Raw genomic sequence first — 13,919 nt, 5'->3', positions numbered from 1 at the left:
CATTTACTTTCTCTGGCATTCATGTAACCTCGAATGTAAGGGACATCGTGATATTATTCGTGGGGTTCATGTCTCGCCAATGGCACTGTAGTCGCTGCATTTGGATTGACGATGGTTCCCTGGTTCCCAGACGGGAAGAGTGACATCAACATGTTTGTTTCTTCCAGGTCCATCACCGCACCCACACGGGCGAAAAACCCTTTCGCTGCGAAGACTGTGGCAAGCAGTTCAGTCAACTCCGCAACTTCAAGTACCATCGCTCCGTCCATGAAGGCACGCGGGAGTTCGCCTGCACCTGCCCCGAGTGCGGTAAGCAGTTCAACGACCGAGGTTACCTGAGCTCCCACCTCAAAATCCACCGCAACCGGAAGGAGTACGCGTGCGAGCACTGCGAGAAACGTTTCAACCAGCGCGTGGCCTACAACATGCACGTCCGTATCCACACGGGCGAGAAGCCACACGAGTGCGAGGAGTGCGGTAAGAGGTTCGGACGGAAGATGCTACTGCGGCAGCACGCCCGCACCCACACCGGGGAGCGGCCGTTCCGCTGCGCCGTCTGCGGCAAGGCGTTCGCGGACCGGAGCAACATGGCTCTTCACGCCCGGCTACACAGCGGGGAGAAACCGCACTCATGCGACCTCTGCGGGAAGGCGTTTACTAAGAAGCACCACCTCAAGACCCACATGAACTTCCACACGGGCGTCAAGCCGTACGCGTGCCAGAGGTGCGGACTCCGGTTCAGTCAGTCCAGCAACATGAGGACACACGCAAAGAAGTGCACGGCGGAAGCGGGGTCGGCTGCTGCCGGCTCGGCAACGGGAACCCTGGAGGCCCCGTCGGACAGCCAGGGGAGTCTAACCCCTGGCCTCGCGACAAACCCAGAGCAACAGATGACGCTGTCGCCCGGCGAGCCGAAAATCGGTCCGGCTGAAACGCTGGGGACGGCCAAGACTGAGGGCCCCGGGATACCCGCAACGGTTACCAGCGCTAGTCGGGTCGTGGTCCGTACCCCGTCCCCTCGGAATTCTCCACACAGGTCGCCTCCTCCTCCTCCGACGTCAGCCGTTTAGTCTCATCCTGCATCGCGCTTGGTGGGTGATTTAAGGGCGACTTCTCGTCGCCCTTAACCGTCATGTAAACGAAGCGGAAGTGCCAGAGAATAAAGCCTGCAAAAACTGTGTACCTAAATTTGCTTGTTTTTGGAACTGTAGCCTGCAGTGAAAGAGTACCAATTTTTCCTCGGGACAACGGGTCACTTTAAAAGATTGCTCAATATGTGTAAATCTGTTTATTTTTTTGGATTGTGTGCGCTGATGTGCTATTTTTTCCGTCCTTGTTGGTATATGAACAAGAGTGTGTTGTTATATTCGCCAAGCGTTTTACTTATAATAAAATTGAGTTATCGACTAAATGTTACTTTTAGTAAAAATGAGTATATATGTTTTTTTTATGAGAACCAATACCGCTTCGAACTCGAGAATTTTTTCCTGTTAGATTTATGCTGGTTTTGTAAATAATAAAATTGAAAATATTAAAGTATTGTTTTTCATACATCTGGTAATCAATCTACAACTTCACATTACCCCGAAAGAGTAAAACCTTTATTTGTTAACAGGACTTCAATATGGGATAAGTGACCAACATATATATAAGCAAGAAAAAATATACAAACACACTGTTACATGTAGGTAACGTTGTCTTATTCATATTCCGATTTCACAATTAACAGCAATTAAATAAAGATGATGGACATCAACGAACAATATTCATTGTATGACAATGAAACTAATATATGAAACATACTATGACTTCCTTAAGACATATCATGCATAAAAAACAGACGGAGGTTTACAGGCAAGATGGTTTTTCGATGGACGCAGGGAAAACAAAATAATTATCTTCATAAGCTACGCGTGTATCGCAAATTCCACCTGAAGCGATATTAAATCACCAAATACTTCAATACACTACTCACGGTACCCTCCATCCACTTTTCCTCTTCAAATATTTTCGACAATCTCCTCTCATCCTCTAACATACCTAGGACTTCGTTTGTGCCCTTCTCTCAATTTAATTTTTTCCAGTCTTCTCCAAGATTACGCAACAAAAGACTGCAACCTGATCTTATCCTCTTGCCTCAACGATCTAGTTTCCGAGCCGTACAGAACTATGCTCCATATGAAAATTTTCCCTAAAATCGTCTCACCTCCCATCATTATAATTGTTCATCCAGATTCTTCACTCGCTCCCCACACTTAATATTTACTGCTTCGGATAAGTCTTCTATCTACGCAATCTACTCCTACCAGCCATAAATTCGCTAATTGTATCCAATTTACACCCAACCATCTCTATCGTTAACCATGGTTACTAATCCGTTCCTTATTCACCGTACATATTATCTCAATTATGGAATTTCTTGCCCCACTTTTCAGATATTCTCACATTTCTCCTTCCGAAACAATTCCCTTGTCATCGTCCACGGTTTTATCAACGGCCTCTTCCTTTTCGCCATTGGTTCAGGATTCCGATTTGTAATACTTCTGAATTTTACGTTACATTTCACGACTATTAAGATATGCTCCGAAATGTGTTTCATGAAATTCTCAGAAATATCTTTAAGCTAAGATAAAGATTGTGTGCTTCAAATTGTATTCCATTATTTTATTTAAATGACACTGAATTCAAAACGGACTTTGCAGCAACATAAACGCATTCACGTTGATTGGCTCTTTAGCAGCTTCCAACCAAAATTTCCTTCGTTTTTGTTTAGTTGGAAATGTGCAGGTAGGCGTTTTAGGACTCATTAACGACTGTCAATGACATCGCGGTACAAAGTAATAGTTTTAAGTTGTATACCTCTTCTTTGTAACCCCAATAGAAGGGGTCGGTATTCATACTAATACGATGCGATCAGTGGGCAGCAGTACTCACGAGGCTAAGCAGAGGTATTGTAACATAATTTTATTGTCAATAATTATCAATAAACTTATTGTCAAGGGACGACCTTCGAGATTTTGAGCTTAATTTAACGCAGACATGCGTCCGCTTCGAAATATAACCGCCGATGTAAAAAGAGGTTTTACGCATGATCTTACGCAGTAGATACTGCCCCCTAGTAATAATGATAGCCCGTGTATTCTTTATATGTAACGTACAATCTTATCTTATTTATTTTTTAATGTCATCAAGAAAACTAATTTTAAACATAATAGAAGTAGTTGTATGAGAAAAATGCCCGGAGATTTAGAGAGATATAGCCCGCTTTATTATGGTTAAGCACATATTTAGGAAAGTGTAATCAATTCGCAGTTTCCCGGAAGCAGATGCCGGTTTATATCATAACTTAGTCCAATTGAAGTTCAGCGTCATATTCAAAAGGATAAGGCAAGCAATGGGGCTGAGGAAAGATAATTTAGAAGAAATCGCCATAACGAAAATATATACCAGAACACAGTAAAAATATTATGAGTGAGGACAGGAAATTTAGTAGAAGAAACATGGGAACATACCAAAAAGGGGATATCGAAAGACGCATACCCAACTAAATGAATAGTAAATGAGTGTAATAATAAACGGACTAGGAAACCATGGATTACAGACGAAATGAATAGGAATATAAGCGAAAAAGGAAATGGAATAATGTAAACAGTGAGCCTGTTAGAAGAAATTATTAAGAAATTATTAAGATATTATTAACTGAGGCGGGAACTAAGAGTGTGAAAGAAGCCTGGCGGAAGACGCACAGCGAGGATATGGTGAGTTTACAAATTGAGAAATAGGTTCGTTGAAGAATTAGGTGAGAGCACTTGAGGGAAGTAATAAGGGAAAACCCGTGCATACTAATAAAGGTACGACAGGAAAGTTATTACTTTAACCAACAGAGATTTAAATAATAAATAAACATAGATAATCTATATTAAAACGCAATTAGGCCAGTAAGTTCAGATGAAGAAAGAGATTATGACGTAGATGAAGACGGTTAAGGTCCAGGCATACTAGATGGCAAGAGAGAAAGCCCTAAATTGAATTGAAATCAAATAAGGCCAGGCAGATGGATAAAATCCCACGTAACTAAGGATTAGGAAAGCGTGCAGGGAGTTTTTATGGAATAATTTGTGGAATTTATAAGGCAGAAACTGGCCGAGAGATTTCGTTAAATGAGAGGGTTTCCAACTTAAAAAAGGAAAGGCATCTGTATGTGAGGACTAAACAACAAGAGGTTTAATTTCACTCTCAACTACAGTGGTAACCAGGTTCATAAATAAGAGGATAGGGAGGAAGGCAAATGATTACACAACAAATGATCAATTTGGCTTCAGGAAGGGGAGAGGTGCAGTATGCCATAACAATAATGAGGTCATAAATAAAGGGGATCGTCAGGATCAGAATGCATATGTTTTTTCACGAATTTCGAGAAGTCATTGAATAGAGTATATTGGTAGAATTGATAGGAGGCAAATAATGTGCAAAGTTTACATGACTCCGGCTACTCAGGTGTGAATAGCGAATGAAGTGTTGGGATGGGCAGTGTTCGGAAGAAATGGAGAAAGGAATAAAAGTAGGCGGAGAATTCAAAGAGTCAGTTAAACTTCTGGATGACCCAGCTTTAGTTATTCAGTCTGCCAAGGGGTTATTATCACTGCTGAGCACCTTAGAAAATCAATGTAATGTTATTCCTAAAAATCAGTCTCATCGTAATATAATCTAACTGATATTTCCTGTACTTCCTGCATCTCGATGGGTGCCTACTTTTACTGTAGTGTTTAAAATAGTTGTTAGTCATAGTCGCGTGGTTGGCGGCCGCGACATCATTGTGGGAGCGTAGCACAGAATGAGAGAATCGTATTCGGTTTATGAGTCTTTATTTAACCCTTTCCAATATATGGGGTTCAGGCCCCGGGGAGTAGGGACGAGCGAGCGGGGCAAGGCTGGGCATCTCTGGTGTGGTCGTATGCTCGACCGACGGACTCAGAGGCGGCACGGGACGTCGGGAAAGGGCATTAAAACCCGCAAGAGATGATCGAATGAGATAATCAGAAAGATAGAAGAAAATGAAAGAATTAAATTACAGAATTAGGCAGAAGGCAGTAAAAAGGGTTAAATAATACACTGAGACAGGTAACAAAGAGACCAAAAGAAACATGGCGAAAGACACAGAGGTAGAATATGGGAAGTTTGCAGAGGATGGGTGAAATTAGTGTGCTATACAGGAAGGTTTAATCACTGTCAATGAAGTAAGAAGGGAAAATGGCGCTAGCAATTAGGGATAAGTCAGGAATATATTAGTTGAACCAGAGAAGAGTCCAGAGAGATGGAAGGAATAAACTGAGGAACTAAATGGTAAAGATATTAAATCAGAACAATTAGATATAGAAAGACAATATGATGTAGATGAAGATAACTTAGGTGCATGCTTACTTGATGGTGAGATAGAAAGGTAATTAAGTGAATTGTAATCAACTGAGGATGTAAGAGTGGACAATATTTCAAAAAAAATTCTTAAAGGTTTAGGAAATGGTGGTAGGAAGAATTTTTATGTACTTTTATGGGAGAGAAATTTGGCCAGATGGCTTCATCAGATCATTTTTAGTGTCTTTTCCAAAAAAGAAAAGGAAGCATTATGTGAGGACAAACGAGCAGTAATTTTGATTTCAAATGCAGCTTAAGTTGCTCTCAGGATCATCAACAAGATGATGGAGAGCAGGGAAAATGATTACTTAGGTGATGCTCAGTTTGGGTTTAGGAAGGGGAGAGGCATGCCTGATGCCATTGCATAATTGAGATCACAATTTAAGAGGGGTATAGAATAAAATCAGGGTGTATTTGTTTGCCTTTTTTGTATATTTTGAAAAGGCATTTCATCAAGTAATTGGATAGAACTATTGAATGTATTAGGTACATGGGATGGCCCAGAAATACCCAGCCTGACCTAGAGATGGCAGTAGTTTTTTAAAAAATATCACTGTGTTAGAAAGTATGCAATCTATAAAGCATATATTTCTAGTTTGAAGATGCTACGTTGTTTAGTATTTGTTTGGCAGCCATCAATATTGAACGTTTTCATGGCATTTGGGAAAATGGAGAGAATTGTTCATCGTTGTGTGATACAATACTTTTATTTGAAAGGTCTCAGCCCAACCAATATAAACCCTGAACTGGATTCTACTCTGGGTGAGTCTGCTCCTTCATTTACTACAGTAAAATATTAGGTAGTAGAGTTTAAATGAGGCCGTACAAGCTGTCAAGACAATCATCACATTGGTCAACCAAATGAGGTGACGACTCCAGGATTGGTGAAGAAAATCCACTAAGTGATACTGGATGATCGTGGACTGGGAGTTTGCAAGTTAGCAGGCACAGTAGGCATTTAAAAAAATGTAGTACATCACATAATAACTGACAATTTGGACAGGAAAAAGCTGTTTGCCAGATGGGTGCCGCATTTGCTCACACTCAAGCAAAACCAGTGTCGTGAAGATGTTTCAATTGAGTGTTTAGGAAAGTTTTACAGCAACAAGGCAGAATTTTTGTGCCGTTTCATAACCATGGATGAAACATGGGTCCATTACTTCTCACTCGAGGCAATAGAAAAATCAAAACAATGGATTCAAATCGGAGAACCGACTCACTCTATAGAAGGCAAAGACTTTCATCTGCAGGTAAGGTCATGGCGCCAGTTTTTTGGGATACATGTAGGGTAACTTTCATTGAATATCTTGAAAATGGAAAAACTATCAAAGGCAATTATGCAAACTTATTGCAACGTTTGAGCGAAGAAATCAAGCAAAAGCGGCCGCACTTAGCTGAGAAGAAAGTGTTGTATCATTAAGGCAATGCACCAGCTCATAAATCCATTATTACAATGGCCAAAATTCATGAATTAAAGTTTGAATTGCTACCTCATGCACCCTATTTGCCAGAGTTAGCCCCCTCAGATTATTTTCTGTTCGCAAACTTGAAAAAAATGGCTCAATGGTCAAAGATTTTCCAACCGTGAAGAAGTGATACCAACAGTGAAGGGGCAGTTAATCGCTATTTTGAAGATCAAGACAGTTCTTATTATAAAGAGGGTATCGAACTTATTGAAAATTGCTGGGAAAGAAGTATAGAGCTGATAGGAGATTATGTTGAAAAATAAATACATTTTTTCCAAAATTTTTGAGTTTTCTTTGTTGGGTCGGGTACTTCTGGGATTACCCTTGTACACGTGGGTTTCTCTAGGCATCTCCCCAGTTAAGTCACAGAAATCAGACTCCAGCTTACGCCACGAACATTTATGCAGGATGGTATGCGTAGATTGGAGGCTTGTTTTAATGTGGGTGTGGAATAAGATGGAAAAGGTGAAGTGGGCTGAAAGAAAAATAAATGAGGAACTGCAAGGTATGGTCGGGGAGAAGAGAGGAGTGTTGGGAGTAATATAAAGGAGGCAAGAAAGATGAATGCATAGCATTTCAATTGGCAATTGGATGATAAGCACTGTGATAGAAGGAGTAAAATGTTAGGCAAGTGAGGAAGGGGCAGGAATAGGAAAGGTATGTTGGATGGAATGAAGAGAGGAAGGAAGTATATGAATAAGAATAGGTTTATTGTAATATTACATAATGGGTTGTGTTTTTCTAGAATAGGAAAGGAAATTGTTGCTCTACTGTTTGGTAGCTTGTATCCTTAACCTGAAAACCTGCCTTAACTGGTAGATTACTGATAATAATAATTTTCATGGAGGCATTTCTCAACTGTCTCTTTTTTTCTGTTACTATCCACTAGATTGTGCAAGGGTTTTGTTTGATGACAACGGTAGAAGCATTGCCTCCTCCACAGCTGGGCACAACATTTGGACCTATGGGTAATGTACTGTATTTGCCAAGACTCATTTTCATAATAGGCACCATCATCATTATTTTTTGCAATAAATAATTGAGATGGTGTATTATGCCTCCCTAAATGGTATTTTTCATGTTGCACCATCACCGAAATGGCTGGAAAACCAAGGTTGGATGCATTTGTAGCCACCCAAATGAAGAACAGATGCTACATTGACAACTTTTCAACAGCTGCTACCCTTTGCCAATTTGTCATAGATGATCCAACCATGAGCAATTAAAATTGCTTCAACCGGTATTTTTCTATGGGCTGGAGGATCACACATGCCCTTCTACCATGTCAAGCTTGTAATGCTGGGAAGGAGAATAGGAATAATGAAAAGATAATTCTTCTGACGCTATTTTGTCGGAAAAAAGAATTACAAATGGGTAATTTTTTAGGTGTTAAGATGAGGAGCCATTAATAAATTGGTGTTTAAAGAGTTTAGTTTTTTGGTTGTGGTTGTGAGGCACATAAACATTAGGAGTTATATGCTACCGACAAATGATTATATTCAAGTAATAAATGGAGCAGTACTTAAAAGAGTGGGTACTGACAGAAGTTTACATAGAGGTTGCTTACAAATAGAAGTGGGAATCTAAATGGACATATTCTGATGCAAAGTAGTGTGTTGAAGTCAAAGAAACTAAGGGAATCTCTTCTAACAGTGACTAAAACAGATTAACGTGTTGATTTCCACCCAAATGAAAACTGATTGAAGGCAACATAGATGGGGAATACAACATAGGAAAACCAAGGATGAATGATGGCAAAAGAGGTTATGAAAAATCTAAATTCTATAATTAGGTATAAACTAACAAAAAGATCAGAAAATACATATCAGGGCACACATATTTTGGATAGTAGCTACCAATCAATCCTTGACTAATAACCAATTGTGATAATCACTCTTACATTTTTACCCAATGAAATACTTTACTCTTCTTGCATGATTAATAATTTTTAAATTAATGTAATCATATCACATTTCTTAATCCTTCTTATGCTTCTTTTCCCTCTTTGTCTCTCCACTCAAATATAATAATTTGGACATGGTGAAAAGGCTTCTGCATTCTGATGACCCCAAGAGCTGTGCTGGAGGGAATAATCACAATTGCTCCTGGTAAGGTCACCCATGCCAGATAAGTTTAAATATAGGATCCAGATGACAGGTAGTCCACTAAGTGTCTGTTCCTCCTTGTGATTGCTAGTTAGAACGAGTTCATTCAATTTTGCAGATATTGAAAGTGCCTCATGAAATTCCTGCTCTGATTTAATAAGGGTACAATGGATGCAATTATACTAGGTGCAATTAAATGCTGAATTTAAAAGATGACTGCATATACCAAATTTTTCACCTTAAGAAATGTGATTAACTCTAATTGAGTGGTTTCTGTAGCCAGGCATCAGGATAAATCTAAATATGCTTTAAAATGAGGGGCGTTTGGCCAATTACACATTTTTTAGGAAAGGCCCTCCATAATCTACCATTAGCAACAAGAAAGATTGCCATAGCATCACATAGGTTGCACAGTTATCAGAGTATGTTGCAATATAATACATTTTGTAATTGAACAATCATCCTACTGGGAGGAAATACAGAATTTCTAGGAAACTAAAACTACTGTGTACTACCACTGGGTCTGCATGCAATTACACTAAATAATAATGTCAGATTAATTGGTGGAAAAATAATTTTTTAAAGGAAGAAATGAGGATTCAAGCTGCCAATTGCAAAATGAAGGGTACCTCTCACAGAATTATTCATCAAAGTAGTGGAATACGAAATTGGACAAATTTGGCTTATGGAGGTAGGTTGGCTATTGGATTCCCTGATGAATTTTGAAACTCCCTTAGGTTCAAGCCACTCTTTGTCAGACAAAGGACAACTTGAAGGGCTTTGAAATCCCAGACAAGAGTCCACAAACTTCAAAACAACTACCACCATATTGATAGCCTTTACACATTACGAGCATATTTGATATCATTCCAAATCATCATTATTCTTCATAGCAGTGGTTAAGACTAAGTTTTTCTTCATTGTCTAATTCAGGCAGGGAAGATGAATGTAATTCTGCTCATCTCTTGGTGGTCAAAATGTGTTATCAAGCCTGTACAATGATTCCCTGACTTCTACTTGAAGGATATTTCTTTGATAGCATAAAATACCGGTAGGTAACAGCAGTTTATTAAGGTAACCAGACCCCACTGAAATCACTTGCAAGTTAGAGAGAACAAGTACTATATGAAATTATATTAAGCAAATTAATTGGATAGATTAAATTAGTATATTTACTCCAAGACATAGGTAAGAAATATTAGGAGCAAGGACTTCTTTCAGGCTTATTAAATTGTTTTTTTGCATCAACACAGTTTTTAATGAGGATGCTCAAAAATTCCTTCAAAAAATGCTGGCAACTGCCTGCTTCCAGAAATATCAGTTTTGTTAAGGCGGGGAATATATAATATGATTTTACCAAATAAATAATGAGGAAAATAGAACTTTCATTAAATGGTTGCAGATAATAAGCTGACATTTTGAACAGATATAATAACAGCATACTAATTAAAGTATAGCAGATATAAACAGTTAGAAGGAAGGGTTAAGCATTTTATTCAAAATGTGTACTTGAATCTAATTGCACAAGTGGAAGCAGCAATGGAAGGATGATCAGGGGGAGTATGTAAGGAAGTAAGATAGGGCAGCCAAAATTTGCTAATGATATTTTACTGGGGAAATAGAGAGGTGCCCAAATTCCCTGTACACTCAAATCCTCTATACACTTTGCCCATGAGGGATGGAGGCTTAAATGCAAACAGGCAGGGAGATAGGGTACCTCATATTCATAGATACGAAATCTTTAGTTTCTTGGATTCCTAGGAAATTTGAGGCGTTTGTCTAAGTTTAAGTGGCATTTAGGGATTGATATCAGAGTAAGCCCTCCCATTGACTACAACCTTGATGTGGTGGAAGAGCTTGTGTAATCCGATGACCCCTAGAGCTGTGCTGGTGGGAGCATCATTGCTTCTGGAAGGGTCATCCATGCCAGATAGGTTGAAGGTTAATGTTAGGAGCCAGTGAAAGGTGGTTCACGCAGCATATTTTCCTCAGTGAGACGGCTGCAAAAGTGTCTGATCCCACTGGGGTGGCCATTGAGTGATGGTGTCACACTATTGAGGAAGGCAATGGGGCACCACCTCAATTATTATTCCCAAGAACTTTATGATGTACAGTTTAAAGAATATGAGTGATGGCAACTACGGGGCTTGGCCCAATCGGATTTGTTTGTGTTGTACCCAGCAGCAGGAGAGGCAAGGCTTCCGCAGGCTTCATCTCATGAAAACCTTGGAAAAGAAAACCCAACAGCCTCAAAACAGAAGATGCAGAAGAAGAAGAAGACCAAATAAGTTAGAATAGGAACTTGGAATGTTAGGAGAATTTTGAGAACAGAAAAATCAAAGAATGTTAAGCTAGAGATGGGAAGAGAAAATATTGATATTTTAGGTCTGAGCAAGGTAAGATATAAGGATACTGGGAATTACTGGAGTCATAGTTATGGAGTATCATACAGCATAGAGGATGAGAGCCAGCATGGGATGGCAATAAACTTGGATAAAAAGGTAGGAAGAAGCACAATCAACATAGAGCAAGCAACGGATAAAATATTGCTAGTAAAGATAAAAGCACAATTGAAGATTGTTCAAGTATACATGCCACCGAGCAATCATAAGGAGGAAGAAGTTGATAGGATATACGATCAGTTAGAGGACATAATAGGGTGTGCTCCTGCAGAGAAATATTTTATAGTGATTGGATGGGGGATTTGAATACCATGGTAGGTGAAGGAAAAGATGGTGATGAGGCGGGGGACTACAGTTTAGGAATGAGGAATGACCATGGAGAGAGAGCAATTAAGTTCTGCAGGACAAGGGGTTAATCATTACCGACACTTGGTTTAAACAACACAAAAGGCAAAGGTATACATGGAAAATGCCAGGTGACTCAGAAATGAATCAGTTCGATTATATTATGGTTAGGTACAGATTTAGGAAGAGCATGATCAATTTACGAAGTTTCCCGGGAGCAGATGCAAACTCTGATCACAATTTAGTTTTTATGATGCGTTACCTCCAAAACAATAAGGCAGGACAAGGACGGAAGGTTAGGAAATGGAATGGAGAAGCATTAAATGGATTGACAAGAAAGAAGTATCAGCAGGCTCTAGCGAAAATCATGGATGAGGGTAAAGAAATGAGTACTATCATAGAAAAATGGGAATAAATCAAAAAAAGGATATTGAAAGCCACAAATGAAACTATTGGAACTGTTCATGGGAAATGGACAAGGAAATCATGGATCATGGATGAGATTATTACAAAGATAGATGAGAGAAGAAAATGGAAGAGTGTAAACACAGAGCTAGGCAGAAGGAAGTACAAAGAGTAAAATCATGAATTCAGATTAGTAAGAAATGGAGCAATAGAAGTGTGGTGGAAGACACAGTGCAAGGATATGGAAAGTTTGCAGAAGAAGGGTGAAATTTGTGATCTATACAGCAAGGTTAAAATGCTATTGAGAGGTAGCAAGAGAAGATCTGTGTTAACACTTAGACAAAAGGCGGGTAAGATAATACGAGAATTACACTGAAAAAATCCAAGAGAGATGGAAGGACTATATAGAAGAACTGTTTGATAAAGAACTTAAGCCAACAAGGATAGGTCCAGGTATACTCTATGTTGAGATAGAAAAAGCATTAAGGGACATGAAATCAAATAAGGTCCTGGGGGAAGACAACATTCCTGCGGAACTACTGAAAGGTTTAGAAAAATGTGGGTGGAGGAGAATATATGGGCTGATTCATAGCATCTATGAGAAAGGAATCTGACCAGAAGACTTTGTTACATCAGAGTTAGTTTCTATTAAAAAAAAATGTACTAGCTACATCATGTGAGGACTAAAGAACAATAAGTTTGATATCCCTCGCAACAAAAGTTTTTCCCAGGATCAACAAAAAAGAATAGATAGTAGGGCAAATGATTAATTAAGGGATGATCAGTATGGGTTTCGGAAGGGTAGAGGTACACGTGATGCCATTGCAGTAATGAGATTATTGATCGAGAGGAATATAAAATACAATCAGGTTGTGTTTGGCTGTTTCATAGATATTCAAAGAGTTTCAAAAAGACATTTGATAGAGTGAATCAGGAAAAACTAATTAGGGTATTGCAGAATATAGGAATAGATTGGAAGAACAGGAGGCTAATCCACAACCTGTACATGTCTCAGACGGCTCAGGTACAAGTGGGGGATGGTGAGTCTGGATAAGCAGTATTAGTAAGAGGTGTAAGGCAGGGTTGCCCATTATCACCAGTGCTGTTCAACGTATATGTGGAGAAAATGATTAAAGAGGCATGGGAAGAACTAGAGATGAATATAAGTATGAATATAAGAGAGAGGAATATAAGTTGGCCGGGAATTAGCAAAATCAGTTAGGTTAGCTATTGGCCAAGTCAATCAGTCAAGGGGCTACAAGCATTGCTGAGTGAACTTGGAATTCAATGCGATTGATATGGGATGAGAATCAATATCAATAAAACAAAACTTATGTGGTTTACCAGACTGAGAACGGCTAAGCTTAAAATTTACATAGGAGGGAAAAAACTAGAGCAGGTAGAATAGTTTACATAACTCGGAAGTGTTTCGAACCAAAATGGTCTAAGTAGTAGGGGCATAAGGGGAAGAATTACACTAGGCAAAGAGGTTTTAATAAGGAGGGAGTTGATGACAGGGACATTGAGAAGGATGCTAACTAAAATTTTGCGAAAACTTTGATATGGAGCATAATTATGCACCCCAAAAAAACAGGTCACTGAAATAGGATGATAAATGCAGATTGGAGGATTTTGAAATGGGGGTATGGAGAAGGATGGAGAAGGTGAAATTGACTGAGAGGAAAACAAGTGAGGAAGTGAAGTATGGTGAAGTAGGAGAGGGGATTATTGGAATAAATCATAAGAAGGCAAGAAAAATGGACGAAAAGCATATGATCGGCAGT

At 39.3% G+C, this 13,919-nt stretch overlaps 1 protein-coding gene across 1 annotated transcript in view; it reads left to right on the top strand.

The window, feature by feature from the left end:
• LOC139686820 (uncharacterized) overlaps positions 1-1,188 on the top strand; it is a 103,522-nt gene extending 102,334 nt beyond the window's left edge. Inside the window, exon 5 of the mRNA XM_071583890.1 lies at positions 168-1,188. Within this exon, the coding sequence (XP_071439991.1) occupies positions 168-1,070 (903 nt within the window). The 3' untranslated portion in view covers positions 1,071-1,188. The remainder of the gene's footprint in view (positions 1-167) is intronic.
• Positions 1,189-13,919: the final 12,731 nt, after the last annotated feature.

The sequence above is a fragment of the Hetaerina americana genome, unplaced genomic scaffold, assembly GCF_022747635.1.
Source record: "Hetaerina americana unplaced genomic scaffold, ioHetAmer1.1.p SCAF_15, whole genome shotgun sequence".
Lineage (NCBI taxonomy): Eukaryota > Metazoa > Arthropoda > Insecta > Odonata > Calopterygidae > Hetaerina > Hetaerina americana.
This window is presented reverse-complemented; position numbering and strand designations above follow the sequence as displayed.